Here is a 24,498-nt window from a genome sequence, read left to right as displayed (position 1 = left end):
TCCAGTTTAACATTTGGATTTAAGTATTCAAAGGACAATTTAATAAATAAAAACTGCATTTTTTTAGATCAAATCTTACCTACGATCATTAATATCATAAAGAGTAATTTATCAAAGAAATTTAATTTCTTATTAAATTCAAATTCAACCCAAATCAATTTAAAACAATATTATTCTAATTTTTTTTAAAAAATACAACATATTTTTTAAAAAATAAATCAAGTTTTAACCGGTTAACTTATCAATTCACTTAATTAATCAAATTAAACACATGAATTAAATCTTTCGAGTTTAATTTAGAACTTTAACCAAAAAAAAATATTCAATTTATTAAGTTATTAGATTAACCGATCAGATCAGTATGATAGAACCATCACAAAAATTGAAGTGCAGTTATCAAATACCAACAATTCAATTATTGAATATAATTAGAGTTGAATATGCTGAAACAATTGGTAAAACATGCCGCGCTTTCCAAGCTAAAGCAAAAATTTGAATTCAAACAGCGCCTCTCAATCATTCACTCCCACTTTGCCATCTGTCCTTAATCTTTCAAAACCTCAAACACAACAAAAACCCAACTTTTTTTTTTTTTATCTTCCCTGTTCTTCTCCTTCTTCTCTCTCTTTCCTAAAGATTCAATCTTTAATGGCTTCTCGCTACAATTCCTACGATTCAAGGTCCTCAACCACCTCATTCTTCTCAGACCCATCTTCATCCGCTGAGCTAAGCTACAAACACTCAACTTCACGCGCAATTGTCAAGTCCAAACCAGCAGATTTGTCAACAATCAAGGTAAAAAACAATGGAAATGATCACAATTTAAGCAAAATGGTGAAGAAATTCATGGAGAAGAAATCAGTATCTTCTGCGTCGAGTAAAGGGTCATCGAGTAAGGCTGTGGGGTTGGTGATTCCATCGGATCTAATCGCTGAGGACTTGAAAAAGACTGCGAGGAAAGGAACTGGTTTTATGGGGTTGCAGAAGAAGTTATTTGGAAAAGAAAATAAGAAGGAGAAAAAGGAAGTGAAGGCGTTGACAGAGGCGAAAGTGAATAGTAATACAAGGACTTTAGCTATGGTTTTGAAGAGTGAGAGAGAGCTTTTGAGTGCTACTAAAGAACAAAAATTGGAGATTGATAAGCTTAAGTTGATGCTTGAAGACAAGAACAGAGAAGTAAGTAGTGATTTTGTTGATTGTTTTTCCTCTTTGGGTTTTGGTTTTTGAGCTTATTGCTGGGCTTTTCTGTTTGTGTAGGTTGAGAAGTTGAAAGATTTGTGCTTGAAGCAAAGAGAAGAGATTAGGTCATTAAAAAGTTCAATACTTTTTCCTGACGCAATGAATTCTCAGCTTCAAGAGTTATTGAAGCAGCGAGGATCAGAATTGAAGCAAGCCAAACAACTCATTCCAACTCTTCAGAGGCAGGTCACTTCCCTTACAGGACAATTGCAATGCCTTGCAGAGGATCTTGCCGAGGTATTAACCTGAAAAGTCATCAATTTTTTGGATTTTTGAGTGGATTTAAATGTGGCTGGAATGAAATCTAAAGATTGTGCATGTATAAGTTCCTTGCTTTCTAGTCTATGGGAGAGTCCTTGAAGATACCAATGAAAGATTTGGTTGCATGAAGGACCATTAAGGTTCTCCGGTGATTATTATGCTAGCTGTATGTAATTTTCTATCTTAATTAGTATCTGCAGTTTTAGTGTAAAATCAGATTCGTCTTCAGATTATTAAAATCAATGCTGTTCAAATTATAATGTTTGTTATTGAAGGGTCTCAAGCATAGTTATCATGGCATAGTTATCATAAAATCAGATTCCCCAGTTATTTACCACATTTGTGTTGATAAAACCTTCAAAATTCAAACAAGGATGGCTTTATGATAGTATTTGGGGTGTACAGTTGTTTATTATATTTTTCTTCTTGAGAAGGTGAAGGCAGATAAATATGCAAGGGCACATATCCAATATCATGGCAGCTCACCAGGGACACCAACGTATGATCATGAAGAAACTGCAAATTCCTTAGTAAGCATGCCATTTTCCTACTCACATTTTGCGCTATAGTTGACAGTTGAACAACAAATAAGTTACTGTTTTTGTCAGAATTCTCCTGTGTGTTCTGTATTAAGAAAGGTCACTGTTCAACTCTTAGCAAAGAGTCACAGTTCCCTTCATCTATTTACTTTTCTGAGAATGAATTTGGTGATTGTTTCTATAGGCCATCATGTAATAATTGTTGAAATTTCCTTGTGGCTTAAGCAATGAAATGTTGTGTACTAAAAATGTCATGATCTTCTAAGCTCTGCTTCACGAATTTTATAAGCTTGTCGAGTCAAATTTTCTTTCCTTTACCTCTTCTTCCGTGACAATCTGTCTATAACAATTCAGGAGTTTAGCTCTTGCGATGGTGCAACCCCGGGGAGTCCAGATGACACGTTTCTTAAGGATTTTAATCCATGTTTAACGCCCTATTGTGCCAAGAAAAAGTCCAAGGTCAGCAGATAACTCTCCTTTGAGTTTTGACAATATCCAACCCAAAATGCTTGTCCTTTGACATGCACTCTTTGCAACCTTGCAAGGATAATACTGACAGAATGGACATTTCTTGCAGGAATTCGAGGCAATGGGCTACGAGTCTTCGCTTGATGGGAGCTTATCCGGGAGCAACACACAAATGGGCAATGAACTTAGCTTCAGCTCTCGTGTCAGGAAGTTATCCAAAAGTTCAGACTGTTACCAGAATTCCAACACAGGAAGCACAATGACCCGAGCAACTCGCAGGTCAGACGAAAGCAAAGGAGCATACACAAAGCAAATGCAGCAGCAAAGACATTTCTAGCATCTTGGTGGTGATTCTGCTCTCACGAGGCATGTCTGTCATCAATCGATGCTCTCTTGTACCTTTTATGCTGGTTATGGACTATAGTTGTATTGTGGACATTGCTGTAATGTCTCCTAGATGTAAACGGTACCGTCTAAGCACTTGAATAAGGGATGGAAAGCCATGTGTGAGTGCAAAACATGTTATAAGAAATGCTTCACGGTTGTGCTACAGTATTAATCACGTGCTATTTGTTTCAAATATGAGCTTCCAATAGAGTATTTTGATGGTGCGAGCTACTTTCTTCATTGTTACCAAGATTTTTTGTGTTTGGCGCTTAATGGAGAAACTTAGGAAAAGATATAGAACTAGAGTAAGAAAAAAGAAAACTCGAATTATTTTTTTCAATGTATTATTTCTCAAAATTGAAAGCTGGTTTTCCAGTTTTCTAAATTAATATGAAGTTTGTAAAACATATTTTATAGTTTCTATAATTTTCCTTTATGGGTTTTTCAAATAAAAAAAAAAATCATGAAGACTATAATTTCTTTTATATACATGTATATTTTTAACAAAGTAAAAGATTAGTATTTTTTTCTACTTTAATTAGTATCATAAAATTAATTTTTATTATAAATTTTAGTTAATAATATAACCTTTTATGATATTTCTTAATTTGAATAAAATAAAATTAATATTCTATAATTAGATTATCATACATTCAAAATATTAAGATGAATATTATAAATTATAATTTTATTCTTTTATATAAAAAAATGGTTGTTATATTAATGTATTCTTTTATTTTTTGATGGAAAAAAACATCTTCATTCTCAACAAAAGAACCCATTTTTCAACTTTTTATTGAAAACAAAAAAACAAAACTTGTCAATGCATCAGGATGTTCTTGGGGGTTTCTAGAAAGCCAGCACACTATTATGCAGAAGAAGCTCTCGAAAACTTGGAAAACGGAACACTGTACAAAACTGGTGGGAGAGAACACAATTTATTCATCATTTTGCATTAGAACTTTCACACGTGTTCTAACTTTACATTTTGATAGTAAAGCCCTAACTCGTTACAATGCTGCAGATTTCCATCATAAACATAACTCCAGTACCTTAGGCCATCCCACCACTAGATGCTGTCCTAATTATCTGGAAAAGAGCTGCCACGCAAAGGAGTAACAAGAAATTCAGTGGTGAATGCATAGCATCAAACACAAGTTATAATTACTGCACTATAAAACACAGTTCTGAAACAGCAGGACACCGAGGTGGTACTATTTTTAACAACTATCCAAGATAAAACATTTCTTTCAAACAATTTGTTCACCTTTAACATTTCAGTACTTTAAACGAGGAGTTGCCTTTGGGTCCATTTGGGAGTGTAATCTCAATATTGATCATCAACTAGATGGAGGTTTAAACAAAGTTTACAAAGATAACTTTCATTTGATGCTGCTGAAAACAAACTCCAGAAACTAAATGGCACAAATCAAAGTGAGACATTCATATAAATGTATGAATAGTGTAAAAGTTTAGAGGGAAAAGGGGAGGAAAGACTAAAATCACCCACAATATCTCTCCACCTCTCACTTCAGCAGTGACCAATAAACTTGCTGAAGATGACACATATACTTCAGCAGTGACCAATAAACTTTCTGAAGATGACACATATCATTAGCTATACATCAAAGTTCTTTTGATACCAAGCCAACAATTGCTCACAATAAACCCACAACAAAAAGCACCTCCAAAAATTGACTGCTAAAAATTTCGCAATAGATAATGATAAATGGATTACGCAAACCTATGACTTTTCACGGATGGAAGATTCAAGTAGCAAATTCATAAAAATAATGCAAGAAACAATAAGATAGACAGAATTTAAAGAGTTCAACACGGTAGAAAGAACATACATGATCCAATTACCACAAAGACAAAGAATCCAAGTAGTATTGGCCCAACTGGGTAGTCATATCCTTTCTTTGTCGAAGTTTCAGGAACAGATCCTCTCTTAGTGATATTCTTCTGAAACTTTGCCACTTTCCTCTCGGAAAGGCGCTTCGAAGTTGTCTGTCAAATCCAAATGATAATCAAAACAAGTTTTTATATATCCTATCTAACCAGGAAAAGAACATAAATGCTAGACTAACAAAGCTTGACACCATATCAAAACCATTAGGCCGCAATCAACCTTCAAACAACGACAAACAAAACTGCAAAACTATTCCAAAATCACAATAAGAGATGAATTTTTTGCTGTTATAGTGCCATCACAAGCTTCTTCAGTGAAATGGTGAAACTAAAATCAAAATATCCATTCTGTGACACAACTGATATGAGCAATATCCATTTCTAATTTTTCCTTTCCATGCCATTTATTTTATTTCTTTTCTCCAATTTGAAACTTTCATTTTCCTATTTAACAAGCAGAAAATTTTATTAAAGAGAAAACATGTAAAAATAAAAACTTGATCAGTTTTAGCAAAAAGATCCCCTTTATTCAAGATTCAGCAAAAGGAGCCTCCTTTCACATTCTTTTAGACCCAATGTATCAATTAAACTGAAACAGAAGAACTGATCCATCAAAAACATGCAAGAGATGATCAAACCAAGAACACGCAACAAGATCATGGATTCAAATTTAAGACTTGTACAATTTAGAGCAAACAACAATAAAAACTAAAAAAAAAAAACCGATGATTGTTCAATGAAAAAACCAAAACAGAAAAACCCCACAAACATTTATCTTCATAAAGCACAACAGAAAAACAAACAAAAGAGGAGATTTCATTACCATTGTTTTGGTCTCTCTGTGTGAGATGCAGGGGTTCCTCTTTTCTAACAAGGAGAAGACTTGTTGCTGGTGGTTGATTTTAGAGGTGAGGCGTGACACCGAACAGCTGTCTGTTTCTTATAAACAGTAGTAAGTAGCAGTATTGATTTGACTCCAGCTGGTGGGATTGGTAAGAGGGGACATAAATGGAAATGTTGATTTTTCCTTACTTTTTTCTGGAAATTCCGTTTCTGAAATTGGAAATGAAATATTAACTTGCCAATATTTAATGAAAAAACAAAATTCCCTTTATTACCATGACTTCATCCTCGTATATTGGAAAGAAGATTACGGTTTATAGTTTTGAGGAAGTATGATTGTAATAATTTTTTAAAATATTTTTTTTTATTTTAAAATATATTAAAATAATATATTTTTTTAAAAAAAATATTTTTGATATTAGTATATTAAAATGATTTGAAAATAAAAAAATAAAAAAATAAAAATAAATTTTAATTTTTTCAAAAACATTTCTAAAACACAATGTAAAACACACTGCTTTGGCTACATCAATTGTGTCTTATCTAATTTGGCTAAATATCTTTCCATTCTTGTATTTGGTTTTTATATAAAAAAAAAAATGTGACTAATATTTTATAAAATAAATTTTATCAAGAATTCATAATTAATCCTAATATTATAAAAAATAATTACAATCATAATAGCATATTGCACTCTTTGGTGACTAATAAATATTTATATTCTAATTGACAATGAAATAATTGTTGGTTAGTAGGTGTCTCGTGGTAAATCAAAATAATCTAATACTATATGTCAACTATTCTTTTTATATAACTAAAAAATTCAGCTCATTTGTTTATAGAAAACACTCTTCAATATTTATTTTGTAAATTTGTTAGTGTTAATCTTAGTTAATTTACAATCACTCACATTTATAATAATTTTAATGTCCAAGTCACCTTTTTATCACATAAACATAATTATTAAACCCTGCTTCCTTATTTGATGGTCTGGCTTGAAAAATTTAGTGCTTGATTTATGTTTTTATATTATTTTAATATGCTATAAATTTTAAAAAATAAAAAATATTATTTCATTTTATTTCTAAACAAAAACTATTTTACAAAAAAACACTTTAACAAAAATCACACAAAATCAAATTTAGTTAACATGACCGAACCTAGCATAGTTAAATCTTGTACAACCAAAAAAAAAAAAAAACCATAAGTTCAAGTTGGCTTGATAACTCACAAATTAACCTAGCTCTTTTCAGATCGGAACTATTAATTATGAAAACAGGCATTGTTTTTCTACTTGAAAATGTCAATGCTAGAAGTTGTCTATTAGTCTAAATAATTATATATATAAAAAAAAAGACCAGTAAAAGGACTTCCAGATTCAGAAACTCAAGCTGAAGCTAGATAAAAGAAACGAAACGCTCAAATGAACTTGCAGACCATCAGCATCCACATAACAAAGAATGGAAAGTAAAAAAAAAATTGCTGTGATTCCTCAATCTTGTATTTGTTGCTGATACAGAAGAAATTATTTTTGTTTTCAAAGGAGGGGATCATAATTCCCCAAACCTGTTGAATTATACAAAAATGAGAACATTATTCAACGAAGATATGTACATGAACTGAAGAGAACAATATTTGGAGCCAGATGACAAAGGGAAACAGATTAAAAAAGCACGAAATCGATTCTTTTATCTATCTAAAGGGCTTCTAGGATAGAACATATACATGAGTAAGAAGGGTACGAATAACAAATCTGTTTACTCTATCAAAATTGAACTGTGTTTTGCAAAAGGATATCCAGAGAACAAATATTCAGCCAGCAGTGGGTGGTGTTGTAAACGAGACCGGGTCCATGCCTTGGAGAGCCGAGACCAAGGATGATAACCTCGTGAAATTGCAACTTATTTGTAGAATGGAGAGGGACTGGAATGTGGTTACCAGTTATGCAATTGGGCAGTCACGCTTTTTACCACAGGGTGATATTCTGTATGCATGTGCCTTTTAGCTTTCTCCGAACCAGGTTGGTCAAGCCACTCATCGTATAAGGATTTAACAAGAGGATTCTCAAAAGGATCTTTTACCAAAATCTACAAGTCCAGAAAAAAAAATTGTTAAATTATGGAAGCATAATTATGGAAAGATTAAAACAAGCTTCGTACACAAAGACAGAACAGGCAAAGCATGTGAATGAAATAATCCCCGTTCAAGTTACCCTTTTCAGGGGGGTTGGAGAGGGGAAAAGGTAACCGTCACAGCTTGAGTGTATTCGAGACGATTTGTCTCATCCATCAAAACAACAACTGCACACCTAATGTAATTTACTTTGGTAATCTACTATGTTCAGCAATCTCGAGGAGATCTTGCATGACAATAAATAATCTAAGACACAGACCAAAACAGTTGAGCTTTAGAAGTGGCTCAGCCACAGGATAGCAGAATTCAAATCCCTGAAATGAATACATCAGGTTTGATATCTTCCTTTTGAGAACAGCTTTGATGGTAAGAGTACCTCATAAGCACAGATACATAAGGTCGAGAGCCATAAGCATTAAGCTGAAAGTTGCAAATGGTAATGTGTTTGATTATACTTGGTGCAAAACAATTAAAAATGAGCCTCTAGATTTAAAAGAAGAAGAAGAAAAGAAGAAGGCATCAAGCCAATCACAGTATGCATAGCCCTACAAAAATATCTGCAATGTTAGTGAAACTCACATTTTCCATATAAATAGTTTCTAGCGACTGAAGCAGCTCCCTTGGAGATTGTTGAAGCTTTGGCTTGATTTGACCACCACCATTCAGGCAACCTGTTTGATCATAAAGCTTAGTGAGTAAAGAATGTGTCAAATTTCAAGTGAAAACTGAATACCAATTAGATTAAACTGAAAGCCCCAATTAAGTGAGGATAGAAAGGGAAAAAAAGAAACCTGATGGGCATGCCATAATCTCCACAAAATGATAATCACATCTTCCCATTTTGACTTTTCTTACAATATTTTGTAGGTTTTGAAAGCCGTAACATAGGGCAAATTTCAGTACAACTTTTCCATCCACCTACATTAATGAGAAATATCACACCAGAAGCAATAACCAGATGTTAAAGCATGTACATAGAATTATCAAGTAAGTGTGATTAAGGCTTAAGTTATGGAACTAAGGTAAACAGGAAACAGAAAAGTTAGTCTTTTTTGAATTGTGATGATTATCCCTGATCCATGATGCATCAAGAAACTGTATTACAAATTATAGAGTACAATTTCATCTTCTAGAAGAAATGTACCAGATAGGAGAATGCAAAACTTACTTCCAAAGTAACTTCACAGAAATCCTTGTTTCTAAGACTTCTGAAGGCCAAAGGCCCTTCAATTTCTCTTCCAAATACCATTCTAGCAGCATACCGAAGCACTGTTTCAGCATAACCACCAGAACTTCCAGGTACTCCATAGAGATATCCTTCTTCACTAACATTTGTCAACCTGTAGAACAGTCAACACATTATTTTTACATCAGCACCTCAACCACATGGGGATGGAACCTCAGAAAGATGATTGTGGTTCATAGGACAACTGAGAACTCTTACATTTTATCTAGAGGTGAGTCATCTAAGGTTTCAATATCCACTGCTTTTAACTGCAATTTGACCCCAACAAACAGAAGGAACAAATACACATCAGTCGCCTCTCAGAGCTTGGGCCAGGAAGAAAAAAAGCAGAACTGAACAAGAAAGCTCACATAAACTACCAAAATTGGAAATCTCAATTTCACCTTTATCAAATCTAAGACTTCTCCAGTTGTCAAAACTGAATCAACCTCTGTAATCCTTAGACTATTCTTGTTTGCATCTTCTTGTTCCACTTCAAAAACAAAGTCACCCCTTGCTGCCTCAAGCTTCTTATCATAACAAGGCATCACAGTCACATGATAAACCTCATCTGGCCTATCAAACAAGTTTTTACCATTTACATAATTCAAGCACAAATGAAATCAGTAAGGTAACTCAATTTTTCTTCAATATTCCTAACTCTTTTTTTTTAAAAAAAGACAGACTACAAGGTTAGGGTGGTTGGGGGGATTCAGATGCAGTGAAAGTTCTTTTAATCTGTTTTTGCATCGTCTTCATTAATTTATTTAGTAGCACAGAAATGGGGTAGGGGTTGACTAAAGAGGAGTGAAGGGGATTGGTCCCCTTGTAAGCACAAAGAAGACCAAGAATGCATAACCAATGGTATATAATGACTCCTAATCTTAAATACAGAGATTAGCCATTATAGGGCATTTGAACATATAGGTTTCCTTGCAAAATAAAGTAGGTTATTCCAATGTTAATGTTTAGAAGGTACAATTTCTTACAGACCTGTAACTCCCAACAAAAACCTGCTTCACAAAAAAAGCTTTAAGCAAGAATAGGAAAGCACTAACATGGATGGTTACCTGAGGCCCATTTTTTGGCAAATGTGATGCTTAATGGTAGCTCCAATTGTTTGTTGCGGGCTCTTCACAGAAGATACATAAGGCAGAATGTAGGATCCTAGTTGCTTTTCAGCATAGCATATCCAACCTGCAATTACAGAGAAGATACAGGTAAAACAAATTTAAATCAGAGAACCCTTCCTCCCAAATGGCCCCACATTCCACAGACCCGTACATAGCCACATTCCATCACAGATTATGCTATCGGAAGCATTCTAAATTTTAATCATGATTTTGTATGTTGGCAGGGTGTTTCAGTTTTGTATTCTCTTCCTATTCTTCTTTCCCTTTTCTTTTCTAGGGGTAAAGTACAGGAGAATGCTATTTAATTTCTGAATTATAATAGGCTAAGAAATTAACCTGGACATGCTGAAGAAAGCATAGGCAAAGATGGATTAGATTTTTCATCAATGTTCAACTGGCTCTGTTTGTAACGACAAAGAAACTCATTACAAGTCTCTACAAGTGTTAAGTCCCTGCTGCAACTTGTATCAAATACAGCCTTCACTCCCAATGACTTAAAAAACGTTGTGAGTTTCTTAAAAACCTGCAAACTCGAAAAACATCTTAAGTCATTAGAATTTTGCAGAAAAGAAACACTATGTTATCTCATATCCTATCAAAATACAGCCCAGTGACCACCTGAAGTGGAGAGATGCCAAAATAAACAGCGAGAGAAGCTCTTGATTGTGGAGACAGAGAAACAATGATAGCTTTTCCTTTGTCAATATTGGATAAGAACTCATCCAAACTTTGCTTCTCAAGCATAACTGTCTCTGCTGATGTTATACACCCGCTGCATCATCACAAGACAAAAAAAACATAAATCCTAAACCTCTACTCAACCAGTATTTTGACAATAACAATATACATGTCAACACTAAGCATCACAAGATTTCCACAATTCCCGTTAATTCCACATATAACCTCGATCAAGAACTAAACATCTCCATATCATAAATATTTAACCACTACTTATCACCAACTAAAAATAAAAATAAAATCTATTAGACACTACATTACTTAAATTTTTCAAAACCCCATTCATCCCATATTCTTCTGCCTTCATCAGTAACAAAATTTCCACATCTCCTTCATTAGTACTAAGCATCTCCGACTTTAATCATAATTATCTTGACCTCAACTTAATCAACCAAATTACAAATAAAATACATTTTAAACACTAAATATCATAAAACTTCCACACTCCCATTAATCCCATATTTCATTTACCTTCATTGGAATCCCAAAATTTCCAAAATTCAATAAAATCCATAATTCATTTTGCCTCTAGCAACAACTACAAGTCTCTAATTTACTGTTCTTAACAAAATCAACATCAAGAAATTACCTGCAAGCCAAACAGTCCTTAAGAGAAATTTTAACAGGGTCATCCTGCTCTCTATTAGCAATAGCAACCTTTAAAACAAAAACACAGAAAACAAAAATCAATATTTTCACTCAAAAATCCAAAAATTTTCACAAAGTTGAAAACTTCAAGCTCAATTAACACTAATTTGCTAAAAATAAACTCCAGAACTTGCAGAAATACCTCAGGTTTGTCGCGTTTTCTGGTGTTAGGTGTTGTCGTTTTGAGACCTTTCAAAGAAACAACACAAGCTTGAGAAGGAGCTATAAAGTCACTCAGATCTCCAATTCTCAACGTCGGTGAGAATTTCTCCGACATGTTGTTTACTCAATAAGAGTTTTCGATAACCCAAAGAGAGAAATCGAAGATCAAACACAGAGAGATTCCAATTAGGGTTTTTCAGAGAGAGAGATATACATGCTAATGAAACTTGGCAGTGATGTTGGCTGTTATTTGAGTTCTTACGGAAGAGAAGTATTATAATGTGGGCGGGTATAGCGTTTGGTGGTTTGTTAGCGTATAGGATGTGATGGTTATGTGGAAAACGAAAGTAAATGATCCTACGTGCTAAGGGTTGTTGAATAATAGTCTTTATGGCACGTGCCGACCACATGCCTTATAGAATATTCCTTTTTTAATTATTATTTTTTTTGTTAAGATTCTACTTCTAGTTTGTATCGAAAAGTGGAATCTAAGTGAGATATTTTTCTCTTGATAAATATAGTTGTGATTATTTTTTTAAAAAAAATTTTATTAAATTATATTTTTTTTATTTTAAAAAAATTATTTTTGAAATCAACACATTAAAATAATAAAAAATACATAAAAAATTAATTTTTAACAAAAAATAAATAAATAATTGTTTTGAAAATACAGGTACAACCGCGTTTCCAAACGTAGTTAAAGAATAAATTCTTGCTTCTTAAAGTTAAAAATGAATATAATTTTACTTTTTTTTAATTATTAAAATAGCTTCTAGATTGAACATGTAAATATCATATTTTATAGTTATACATATCGTTAGAACTTTATAAATTAATATTATTTAGACCATGAAAACTCATTAGTTAATTGAGATATTATTTAAATTTTTAATTCAAGTCAAAATCTAATAAATATATTATTCAATCAAGGTTGTTAACTTATATGTATATAAGAAAATTTACATTTCGTGAGAATCAAATTTTGGAATATGTTTTTGATTTGTGCTAATTTTGAATTTATTACTCTAACTCAAAAATTCTCTAATTAGAACCATATTATATATAAAAAAAAACTTACTATTTCTTTTTGGATTACTTTTGCATAGAACTTGATTTCTTTATTCTCTAGTGATGTTTGGTGAAGTTCCAATAATAGGATGGGCCAAATTGCATAGAATTTGATTTCTTTGGACTAAGTTGTGAAAATGATTCACTCTAGTTATGTCTAGTGAAATTGACGGGGCCAAATTGAAGAGCATAAGAAAGTTGCTATCTCAAATTATGATTTGGCCAATTATTTACGTTTTTTTTTTTTTTGTTTTTTTTCACTCTAAGATAAGTTAAATTCTGTTTCATGTAGCTTTTAGGTAATACCATAAATATTTATGATACTTTCCTGTGGTAACACTAGACCTCCATGTACAATATGGAAGTACGGGGTAAGTTTGCTCTTTTTTGCTAATCCTTAATTCTCCTTATAAAGCATCATAGAACAACTTAATCAATTAATAAAGTTTAATTAGATAATCCGATGAAGTTTCAATCAGTTAAATCATTAAAAGCTAAATTGATTGAGTTTTATCCCATCAATATATTATTTGACTTAACTAAAAATTTAATTTAAATTAAATTTAAATTTTAAATTGATAACCTCGAAAAAATAAATTTAAAAACTGATCAATTAAACTATACCCTTTAAAGTCAAGAAGGAGCGAGAAGTGGCCCGTAAATCATGGGCATTCTAGGATCTAAGAACAGCCAAAAAATCTGAGGATGTAATGGATTAACCAGATGTATGACGACAAGATCTGCACAGGAGGGAACCATATTGCTGGCAATTAAGATTAAACAGAGTGCAAATATTAATTTGACATTCATATATAGATAAGAAAAATACAAGAAATGTAAACTATGACAAGCAGAAGGAACAATCCAAATCAAAATCCAGCACTCTGAGTCATAGTGAGTTGATAGAGGAAGCATGCTAAAGACACAAACTATAGATGTATCCACAGAACGCAACGTTGATTTATTGTCAGCATTGAGGTCACAGAGCATACACTATTTTACTTGCATCTTTTCATATCTAAGAAAAGGCCACCATATTAGAGGACATTCCGAATCACACACATATATATATATGGCAGAGAACGGTGGTGCAATGACCAGAAACGGTAGTTCTGAGAACCTACCGCCTTGCGCCGTCCCTGCCCTTGTTGCCACCATACAAGCGGAAGAGACTGAAAGACGAGATACAAGACAAGACGACCATGCTAACACTGACCAACAGCGCGCTTGCTATTCCCTCACCAACTTGGTTACAGAACTTTCCGTACATGTTGCATATCTTCATCCATTGGAGATCAGGCTGTCCCAACTTCGCAAATGATGCCGATTGCGCAGCAGCCGCCACTGCAGACAAAGTTAGGTATGCCATCATCTGCACAAACAAGTTGGTGTGGAAACATTAGGTGATTATATCAACATATTCTGATCTCATACTTTTGCATGGATAGCAACAAGTACACCGTCAAACGCAAACGAAAATAGACTCATTTTGAAAATTTATTGATTTCTTTCTCTATATATTTTAAAGAGCTTCATAAGAAAAATCAATTCCTCCTTAACAAGCACTCCAATTTCTTTAAATTCATCGAAGCAATTTCATCTAAATATTTTTCAGAGGTTATGACGTCTTCAATGCCAAAAATGTTTCTCTAATTCCAGAACATATTCATCATTCATAATGAAATCAATGTCTTTGTTACAAGTTCTTCCAAGGAACCAAATATAACCAGAGTATCTCTGAGATGACTAATTCAAATGCTTAGTCTGGCCCTATCCTGATGGCTCCAGGCTCGTGGAAACCCCATGAAATATCATCACCAAGAGTTAGGGTTAAGCATAAATGCCACTTTCTCTGTGAGTGCCCAGTTTACTGCCGGAAAAATCCATTGTATTCTAATCAATACGTAAGTTTCCCAGTAGCTTATCAATACTACTTCTAGGATCACTTTCAAGATGGCAGTGGGTTGTCTGTGTCAACCCAGGAATTCTGAAGTACTCAAGCTCCTACTCCAATATTCAAGGGTCATTGCCTACTTCAAAAACAAAATTATTTTATATCTTGTTTCGGAAAACTGCCCTACCGGCATTAGTTTGAGATTCACAAGTGTTTCTCATTCTCAAAAAGGAACAACACTACATCATTGAATAATCATAAGATAAAAGCCTAGTAATTATCCAGAACATTTAATTTCCACCACCTAGCATACCAACTGCTGAAAGATACAGATGCCCTTGGGAGAATGGATTATGAAATCCTCCCCTTTCCATTTCTATATAGCTTGGCTTCACCAATTTTTTATTGAATGCATGTCACATGGTAGATATTAATCCCAACCAACTTTGCATACCAAACACCATCCACGCCATGAACCTTGAATTTTCAGGTAGCGTGCTCCTGAAAAACACAATTACACATGGCATCTGTCGATATAGAATAGGAAAACCTATATTAAAGAAATGGAAAGGAGTTTCACCAGCAATTGGGACGACAGAGATCAATGAAGGCCAGTGACAGCATGCATAAGGCACCACTATAATTGGCACTCCAGTGACAGCATGCATAAGGCACCACTATAATTGGCACTCAGTTCTCCTTGCTCACAAGGAAGGTTGACAGGCTCAGTTGTCTTGCTCTGATCGTAAATTAACTAAACCATACTGAACTAACACTGACATTTAAATCCTAAAATCAGACCCTTAAACCTGTTCAAAGCATGTGACACTTAGAACCCATTCGGAGCCTTAAACAAGCAACAGCAAACTAGCTAAACCTTACTGAACTAGTACTGACATTTAAATCCTAAAATCAGACCCTTATTTGCTGTTCAAATCATGTGACACCTGAAAAGCACCAAGTCCAACTTGACCAAGCCATCACAAATGAGAAATGATTTCCTGCAGCAAGTTATGAAATGCCTTTCCCAAACAAAACATATGATTCCACCGATCACTTGATAGTCCTAACAAAGGATGGTGTTGTATTGAATGAACTTAGGTGGGAAACTGGGAGCCATTATTGCAAGAAATCATCCTGTGACATGTCATTCAAGGAATGAAGAATCTATTGGTGGTGTCTTATGTGGTTTCAGCTTTCCCAAAAATTAAATGTGTTTCTTGCTCTTGACACCAACCACCATAAGCACACACTAATTCTAACCAACACATTAAATGCAAACGGCTTCCTTAACAATATTAACTCTTATAGTTAAGATTAATTTTGACAAAATTTACAATCTAGGGCAAAGTTTTGATTTTTTTTGAAAAATTAGTTAGACGATTGTCTAACTGGAGTAGTAAATGGTAATTGGGACAGATTGACATTAAGAGGAAGAGCCTAGAGATTGGCACAATATGGATGAAGGCATTAATGTTAGTTGTCAAGTTGGCACCAATATACCACTTGCTCACCTAAGCTGAAAACACATGAAAACTGGGGCAAGTGTTAAAAACATCCCATAACAAAGTAGTTAATTGTGAGTATAAACCTTAAACCTGGTACTAGTGAACAACAAAAAAATTAAAAAAATTGTTGCCCAAAGAAGAAAAAAGGAAAGAAATCAACACCTGATCCCCAGAGAAAATAACCCAAGCCAAGGGCTTGCTAAACAGAACACTTCCTTTAACCATGCCCACAACACAGCGCACCCCTTGAACCAATGAGTAGGCTGCTGCTATCCCATTAGCCACCACCAAAAAGCTGCATCAAAACAAAACCCAAGCTAGTAAACTTATCATCAAACAGAAAGATTCAATCTTTGGAGCCATTTTTCAATGAAATTGAGAGAGGGGTTGATCAGAATCTTACACAAGAGCTTTCATGTCAGTGAACCTTGCTTTCTTTTGAATTGAAAAGATTTCTTTAACTTGAGAATCTGTACCAACAAGAACAGCAGCAAGAACACCTAATGCACAGATCACACACCTCAAAACCAACTCTGCTAGCCTCACTCTCCTATCAATAACCTTCAAGTTTATGCCATGATACACTGGTACATTTCCAGGACTAACACCAACACCTAAATAACTCATCTTTTTCTTTCTCAAAAGAAGAGGAGGAGTCTAAGAGATCGCCAGTTACTCTCGAAGTCTCTCGAACTCAACACACAAAGCACCATCTCACATCTGAAGAGTTCAACTACTTTAAATAGACATCCCCACGACAACAATATTGTGCATGCTTTCTTTTATGTTGGTGGGTTTGTTTCAAATTTCCAAATGTGTGATCAAGGTCCCCAGGTGTTTCCGGGTCCCATAGAAATTAAAAATAGTAGGATCTATCTAACTGAAAATTAACTGATTTTTTAGTAATTAATGTCTTTTTTAATTCAATTTAAAATATAATTTGAGTGAAGTTTAGAATCAAAAATTTTCTACATTGATTCTTCTGGTTAGATCATATCTAATAATTATAGTTTCAACTGGAGAGTTCTCCTCTTAGTGTTTGATTTAAAAAATAAAAAGAGTAATTCATATTATATCCACATTTGAATAGATCATTAGATCTATCTAAATATAATTAAATCAGATTAGAAAAGAATTTAGTATAGATCTATCTTAACAACCCCATGTTAAGAAAAGGGGGGGAAAGGACAAGGAACCCTTCGGCGCGATGCAAGTTCATGAAGATGCCAAATGGTAAAATGCATGAGCCATACAGACACTAGTATAAAGAGCATTGGATACATTTAGGGCAGCATTTATGGCCACCGCTAAAAGAAGGTAAAATGTGAGACTTTTTTTTTTTGTATTTTTCCTGGGGAGAGTCAACAGTTGCTTGTCCCAAGGGAAAAGGGTCAGAGAAGGGGTGAGGCCCCTCTTAATTTCTTTGTATACATACATTGAATTAGGGATGATTGTTTTTTATTTAAAAAATAATTGAATTTAATTTGTTTTTAAAAAAATTGAAATTAGTTTAAACTTAAGTTAGGTTATTTCAGAGCAAAAATCAAAACCCAACTGATTGACTCTGTTTTTTTCAATTTAACTTGGTCATTAAATTCGATTTATTTTTTTGATTTTAAATTTATAAAACAAAACCGAACTGTTTGATTTTTTAAAATATTTTAACCAATTTAATTAGTTTTTTTTATAATTTGGTTTTTTTATTATTTTTTTTAATTTAATCAATTTTTTTATTTATTGACACACCCCTGCATTGAATAGGGAAAGAAAAAGGTAATTGTGGCATTTTATTATGACCCATTTCTTTGTTTTGGTCTCCAATGTACAAGAAACAACAAAATGTATACTACTTGTAGTAGTGGTGGTGGAAGTATAAGAAAGATTTGATTACTATTTTGAAACAATAATAAAAAAATAGAAACCTCTTGTTTTTAAATAATAAAAATTAATTTTAAAATTATCATAAAAACCTATTTATTATATATATTTATTTTTATTTCTCTGATCAAACATGTTTCTGTATTTTTTATATATGTTTTTGTATCCTAATACATTAACTAAACATGTTTTTCTTTATATTTGTAAGATAATGAAATTATTGTTGAATAAAAAAAGTATAAAGATGATCAAAATGATTAAAGTGGTATATTTGGTGACAAATTTTATCTTGTGGTGGACCATTGTGGGGTTGGCAAGTTTAGGTGCGCATTGGTTTCACATGTATTTTTTGATTGATTTGGAAATTTATCTTATTTGAACAAGATGGGTTTGGAAATCCTACCTTGAATTCAAGTCATGGAATTGTAATGATTTTCTTTCACTAAAGGTCAAAAGATAAAGACATTATGCAATTGGTAATAATTTTTTTAAAAAAATTCATGGATTATTTGGTAATATGAAGATGGTAGTAATTAATATTTTTTTTTTAACACTTATACTTTCAAATAATATTATCTTTTGTGCATTGTAAAACATAAAATACCTTTTGTATAAGCAATTAGATCAATCTTCCTCCATCGCATAGCATAAAAACAAAAACTATAATATTAAATTTAGTTTGACTTGACGAAATGATGGTTTCAAAACTATGTTACAAACATCACACCGTTATGAATATAGATTAAGGTGTTCATTTCAACATTGGTTTCCTAAGGTCACATGAAGATATACCAATGTGGGACATAATTTGAATGCAACAAGTAACAACACTTTCTCAGAATGGAAAAAAGAAAAGCAACAATCCAAAACTAGTTCTGGAGAACCTGTCTTTTTATGACCAAACCAAAATTTGCGCCATGAAATAATCCATAAAATATATATTTGATCCAAAATCTTCAATTCCTTGAATTGCTTAGCTCAGGGAAGATAATCAAATTTGCAAGAGTGCTGACCTGCCATTAATTCAATAAGAAAAATTATCAGAGCTTGGGGGCTACATTGAGTATCAATTCAGAGTTGGGGGACTAATCTTGAAGTTTTCAACTAGAATAATTATCTTACTTGGATCAAGATCGGTGATGAGAGCAGCAGCATTGAAGTAACAAGTTGCTCCTTTATGCTTAAACTTCTGATAATAATCATTGAAGGCATAAGAGGCGTGATCCCTTATTGTATTTGGGATGTAACAAGGTTGATTCATTTGAATCTTGCTGCAATCTGCACCTCCCTTCCCACAGGCCCAGTCCATGGCCCTCTGCAACTCATCATCTGGTGTTTGTTCATCAGCTATGCACCATTCCTCAAATTGACCCTCTATAAATTCACCAAAAATCACCATTAAAACAGACATTTCCTTGCTCATCTGGGAGAAAAACTGAGCCTTATCAATGATTTACCTGATTTTTGCAGCATTAAAGCATGGAAGGACAGAGCTAGGAGAAGAATCCTTGGAAAATTTGGTGACATCTTGACAGAAACTTGTATCGATCCCTTGAAGTGAAAACTCATATAACCACAAACAGTTCTGATTAGTCCTGTTTATTTATGAAGTGAATTTGCCAGATCAAAGATGATATCCACTTTTTATAAAGTCGAGATTCCAATCTATCTACATTTCTTTGATCTCACGGCAAGAATTCAGGATTTGTTTAGAATACCTACATTACCCTGAATTTTTTATTCTTTTTGCTGTTCTTGTTACATATTCTGCAGTACTTTCTTCCATATTATTCTGATAGAGGATCAGAATAATATGTAAATTATGCATGCAGCAATACCCATAAGCATGACCATATTTTAATGGCCAGCAAGTTGCTAGCTAGTTTTTAGTGATCCAATAACAATATAACAATCTGATTAGCTTAATTATTGGGATTTTGCATGAAACATTTAACCAAAACTTACTTCATACTCACATGGAAATTTATTTTCCCCCAAAATCATTGTTTTATTTTTTTGCTCAAAAAGCTACAGGCATGCAAAGTGCATTACCGAGCCTTTAGTCTTTTGTCATGTGGACAACAAGAAGACTGTATTGGTGAAGCAAACTAAATAAAAGTGAAAAGAGGCAATCAGGCGATTCCATTTTCGGAATTCCTGTCGAGCTCTTTTTCCAACAGGTTCTTGGTGTACTGATGCAGCAAGCTAAAGAACTTTAACCTTCTAGGAGTGTCAACTTGAAACAAATTCATCAGATCATTGTATTTTTGCAGCAAAGGAATGGTGTGAATCATAGACATTCCATGATCATTCCAACTTCTTAGCTCTAAAATCAATCTGCCAGGTAGTTGGCTAAGGTGCAGGCCACTTGCATGAGCAGGTTTTGCTGTTTGCTTACGTTGTAGCAGAGATAATACCATTTCTTTATCGGTGCCATTTTGACACAGGGAAGGTGAAGAAACATTAAATTTTGATTTCAATGTTAAGCACTGGACTCATGTATAATCTACATTCAAACTAATCTGTGGTAAGGAATGTCTTGAATTACCACACTTGGGGCCAGACACCTCCAGCCCCATCTCCACTTCTGCAAACACTCTTAATCTCAAATGGATCTTTGTATTTTGTTCATCCTTGTTTCTCTTTTCGAAGTCTCTCAATCACAACCTGTCTTAACCTCACTGATGTACAAGCAGCAATGACTGACACTAGGTCACAGAATTTCTTTGGATTGACTTTCTTCCTTCCAATTGATCAAGAATTGACGAGGCACTCGATGTCACCAGAGCACCTTGAAGACTTCATGCTCAGCCACTCAATCCCAATGCCACCCACATTCTCTGGCTTGAATCATTTTCCAACAGGGACCATGGTTCCATCAGGGCTTGAGCATCAGCTGATCGAAATCAAAAACCGTGGGAAAGCAGATTTTTCTGTTAACAATGCCCAAGTTATAAAACCAAACCTTTGCGTAAATTATACAATCAAGTGCCATGGCATCGATTCAGTAATCAAGTTTGAAAATGATTACTCAATCAACAATAAACTAGATGAACTTCCTTAAGTAAGAAACTATATATAACTAATTCACCTAGTGGTGTTCTCTGCAGCTAAATGCATCAACAAAAACTCTCAATATCTATCTCTATTTGCCCCTCTAAGATGTTCTCCAGTGATTTCTTGATTACTACTTCTAGCAATGTTGATTTTAACTTTGAAGAAGGCATATGCATCTCTGCATATTAGCCATTTCTCTCAAAAAGCTTCAAGAAAGTCATCCTTAACAAGTTTATGTATGCATTACTACCAGTTTCTGGCAAGGGTCACAACAATCTGACTCAACAAGGACTTAATTGGTTTAAAAACTTGTGAGCAATGTTTTAGTTTGATACCTTAGTGATGATTATAGTACAGTCATTTTCTCATATGTCCAAGGAAAATCTTGTTTACTCAGTTGATCGCTGGATACAGTTTAGTTGGTGATGAGCTCCTTGTCACCTTAGAGTTTATCGGAAATCATTACAAAAATCCTGCCATTTTCTTTTTGTCTGATATTTGTACTTAAGTTTCCAATTCCTGATTCCTGGAACATGCTGATCCTGATAGTAACGTTTCCTCGCTACATGTCTATAAGGAAAGATAAGCAACACTGGCCATGGAGTTCATTCAGGCAATTGAGAGAATTACCATAAAACCCAAAACCGCACTGTTTGTTCTCAATCAAGATAATCCGCGAAAAAGAATTCCTCGAGAAAACGATGTGATGGACAGGATTTATAAGTATTTTTAGAGAAAACAACTTTTAATTAGCTCGAGCCTGTTTTAACATGCTTTGGACCCAAATATAGGTCATGGGCCCAGTCATTGGACACACACTAGCACTCGTGAGCGTAGTCACATGTTTGAGCCCAATGATCGATAGGCTCGGGCAACACACCCGGATCCAAGCATTAAGCGCATGCCCAACATTTTTTCTTAGATATGGCACATATCCTAGCTTTTTTAAAATTATCTGAACCCAACAGGTTTTTTTTATTTTTATTTTTATTTTTTCCTGGACCCTACTAATGTGCATTATTAGGTGTACAAGAGTCTATTATTAATATTTATCCTATGAATACTTATTTCTCAGTGGAATGACTCTTTACCTTTTCTTTTAAATAAAAATACAAGGTTCATATAATATAAAAACTCTATAAATTACTCTGATAAAAAGTTTATAATTTTTATTTTCAACATTAAACGACTTTCATTTTATACTAAGAACAAGATTAAACAAATTTATTTTTAAAACTTAATGTTATTTAGCATATTTATTACTCTTTTACTTTATAAAGATACTAACTTGGTATATATGAGGGTATCCAAATTCATCTAAAGTGGACTTGTTTTTTTAGATATTGGGATTCTTTTATTAATAGATTATCTTCTTTTTACTATGAAAAGTGGATTTAGTAGAATAAATACTTAATTAATCTATAATTCAATTACCAAAAAACTTTATTCTTAAGCATTTGAATTTTAAAATATTGTTGCATCAATGACAACAATTTAAATAGCTATATAACTAATCTTGACCAGAAAAAAAATGAAATCCTAATCAAATAGGAAAATAAAAGTTAAAATCCAAAATTAAAAAGGGAAAAAAATAAAAACAGCTTCTTGGCTTAATTTGAAGGTTTAATTTCTCGGTCATAACTAGTTATATTCAACTGGTCTACTACAGAACTGAGTTTGTAAAATTTACAAGTAAATTTCAAGCACAGTACAATTATCAAATAAAAAATCATATCTATTTCCATCTAGTAGATCATTAGGCATAACCAGATTTATCTAGTTCATAAATATATAAATATATCTTCTACGCTTTCCATATGGTTTTTTTTCATTACATCCATATCTGACTGTTAAGTTCCTGCTGCATCAAAATCACTGTAACAGGCAAACTGTCTCCGATCTGATCATAAGCTTCTTCTGTGGCAGTGCTTGAAGAAGAAACGAGATGTGGTTGCACTGATTGTAGCTACTAATCTACATCACACTCCTGCATTGAGACGAGCAGCAGACATTGGCCTTGTAGAGGCAGACCGGGGAACAAGAATGGCAAGAGACCACCTAGACCTCATGTTATGCGATGGAGCTTGGAGCCCATTAACTACCGAAAACATTCAGAAATTCATCCAACCAGAGCTAGCCATGATTGTTTCCAGGTTATCGACTGCTACCATCTTTTCAATATCATTAGGACAAGCTCTTACGACACCAATTCAGGTGTCTTGGAGTACTATCATGCATATGCAATAATGTTTCATTACTAATTCTTAAGGGGGGAAAAATTGTCACCACCTTTTTTTTTCTGAGAGGTGATGCATGCCTTATGAGACCAATCTTTGTAATAAATTAATGTATAGTCTTATCTGATATTACATCTCATCTTTGTTAATCGATGTTCCTTTAATCTCTCAATATTACCCATGAATTAAAAAACAATATTCATCCATCAATATGTTTATAGATTATGCTTACCCGGTCACCTGAAAAGATGACAACAAAGACATGCCACAAATCCGCCTACAATGTGCCCTTTTCATTTCTTTATTCCCGATGCAAAAGGGCATGCAAACATATAATAAAAATCCCCCATTTGCACGCCTTGCCTGAAAGCTCTAGAAAATGTTTTGTCTTCTCGATTCTTCACCCTTCAAACTTCGAAACACCAAAAGAAATAAAAATAATTCAAGGTGGGAGGCTTGATGTTGCAAAAAAGAAGCATCTGATCTATCACTAATATATATTAGCATCTGCAGCTTTCAGTTTTGCATGCCATGCCAATCCAACAAATTGAAGACAAAAAAATATATCTAAAGAGTGAGAATGTTTGGAACCTTTGTTCCTTGTCAACACATTATTGTTCAAATCAAGAAATTACAAGCTCCTAAAAAGATTATTCCCTCCTCTAACCCTTGTCTTGTACCCTTCACACCCCTCCCATTTCTTTCCTTCAACAAAGGGAAGCATGCAAAAGGTAGGCGAAGTGCTTGTGAACCCAAATGGTAAACATCCAAAACCCCGTCAACAAAAGAGAAAAAGGCTCCATCTTCTCCAAACCTAAAAAGGGTTTCTAGCTTGGGCATGCTGATAGGGTATCATACAACCTCTTATTCCTCCAAACATACCCTTCCATTTGCTAATTTCAACATGCTTTTGGACTCTTCTTTTTACCCTTTTCTACTTTGCCTCTACCCTCATTGCACTTAACCAAGAAACTCCTCCTCTTAGATTGGACTCGCAACCTTTTCTTTTTGGATTTTGCAACTTGGCTACCGATTCTCGGTCCATTACTAAATCATTTAGAATTTTATTGAAAAAATAAATGTGTCATATATTAATCTATACATCTCTATAGTAACCATGCCAACATACTATAAATACACACGTAATGCTATTCAAGCCTCCTTAGACT

At 33.7% G+C, this 24,498-nt stretch overlaps 5 protein-coding genes across 5 annotated transcripts; 1 reads left to right on the top strand and 4 right to left on the bottom strand.

Annotated features, from left to right (window-relative positions):
* The first annotated feature begins 546 nt into the window (after window positions 1–546).
* Window positions 547–3,087, top strand: LOC118052885 (uncharacterized). The gene is made up of 5 exons (XM_035063969.2): window positions 547–1,176; window positions 1,258–1,476; window positions 1,935–2,030; window positions 2,394–2,498; window positions 2,617–3,087. The coding sequence occupies exons 1-5, from the start codon at window positions 649–651 to the stop codon at window positions 2,842–2,844; spliced, it is 1,176 nt and encodes a 391-aa protein (XP_034919860.1). The 5' UTR covers window positions 547–648; the 3' UTR covers window positions 2,845–3,087.
* A 729-nt stretch (window positions 3,088–3,816) lies between these two features.
* Window positions 3,817–5,788, bottom strand: LOC118052884 (uncharacterized). The gene is made up of 3 exons (XM_035063968.2): window positions 5,629–5,788; window positions 4,748–4,904; window positions 3,817–3,994 (listed from the first exon to the last, which is right to left on the bottom strand). Exons 1-3 carry the CDS (start codon window positions 5,629–5,631, stop codon window positions 3,948–3,950), a joined length of 207 nt encoding a protein of 68 aa, XP_034919859.1. The 5' UTR covers window positions 5,632–5,788; the 3' UTR covers window positions 3,817–3,947.
* Window positions 5,789–7,116: 1,328 nt separating this feature from the next.
* Window positions 7,117–11,944, bottom strand: LOC118052883 (protein NAR1). The gene is made up of 11 exons (XM_035063967.2): window positions 11,668–11,944; window positions 11,467–11,534; window positions 10,758–10,911; window positions 10,476–10,662; window positions 10,077–10,203; window positions 9,411–9,582; window positions 9,226–9,275; window positions 8,950–9,121; window positions 8,573–8,699; window positions 8,361–8,452; window positions 7,117–7,735 (listed from the first exon to the last, which is right to left on the bottom strand). Exons 1-11 carry the CDS (start codon window positions 11,800–11,802, stop codon window positions 7,583–7,585), a joined length of 1,437 nt encoding a protein of 478 aa, XP_034919858.1. The 5' UTR covers window positions 11,803–11,944; the 3' UTR covers window positions 7,117–7,582.
* Window positions 11,945–13,538: 1,594 nt separating this feature from the next.
* LOC118052882 (CASP-like protein 2B2) lies at window positions 13,539–17,146 on the bottom strand. Its single transcript, XM_035063966.2, has 3 exons — window positions 16,561–17,146; window positions 16,320–16,452; window positions 13,539–14,127 (listed from the first exon to the last, which is right to left on the bottom strand). Exons 1-3 carry the CDS (start codon window positions 16,782–16,784, stop codon window positions 13,876–13,878), a joined length of 609 nt encoding a protein of 202 aa, XP_034919857.1. The 5' UTR covers window positions 16,785–17,146; the 3' UTR covers window positions 13,539–13,875.
* Window positions 17,147–18,678: 1,532 nt separating this feature from the next.
* LOC118052881 (PLASMODESMATA CALLOSE-BINDING PROTEIN 5) lies at window positions 18,679–19,650 on the bottom strand. The gene is made up of 3 exons (XM_035063965.2): window positions 19,493–19,650; window positions 19,158–19,409; window positions 18,679–19,048 (listed from the first exon to the last, which is right to left on the bottom strand). Exons 1-3 carry the CDS (start codon window positions 19,602–19,604, stop codon window positions 19,014–19,016), a joined length of 399 nt encoding a protein of 132 aa, XP_034919856.1. The 5' UTR covers window positions 19,605–19,650; the 3' UTR covers window positions 18,679–19,013.
* Between the last annotated feature and the right edge of the window lie 4,848 nt (window positions 19,651–24,498).

This window comes from Populus alba, chromosome 6, assembly GCF_005239225.2.
Source record: "Populus alba chromosome 6, ASM523922v2, whole genome shotgun sequence".
In the NCBI taxonomy this organism is placed as follows: Eukaryota; Viridiplantae; Streptophyta; class Magnoliopsida; order Malpighiales; family Salicaceae; genus Populus; species Populus alba.
Note: the sequence above shows the minus strand (reverse complement) of the source record. Positions and strands in the feature narration are given on the sequence as shown.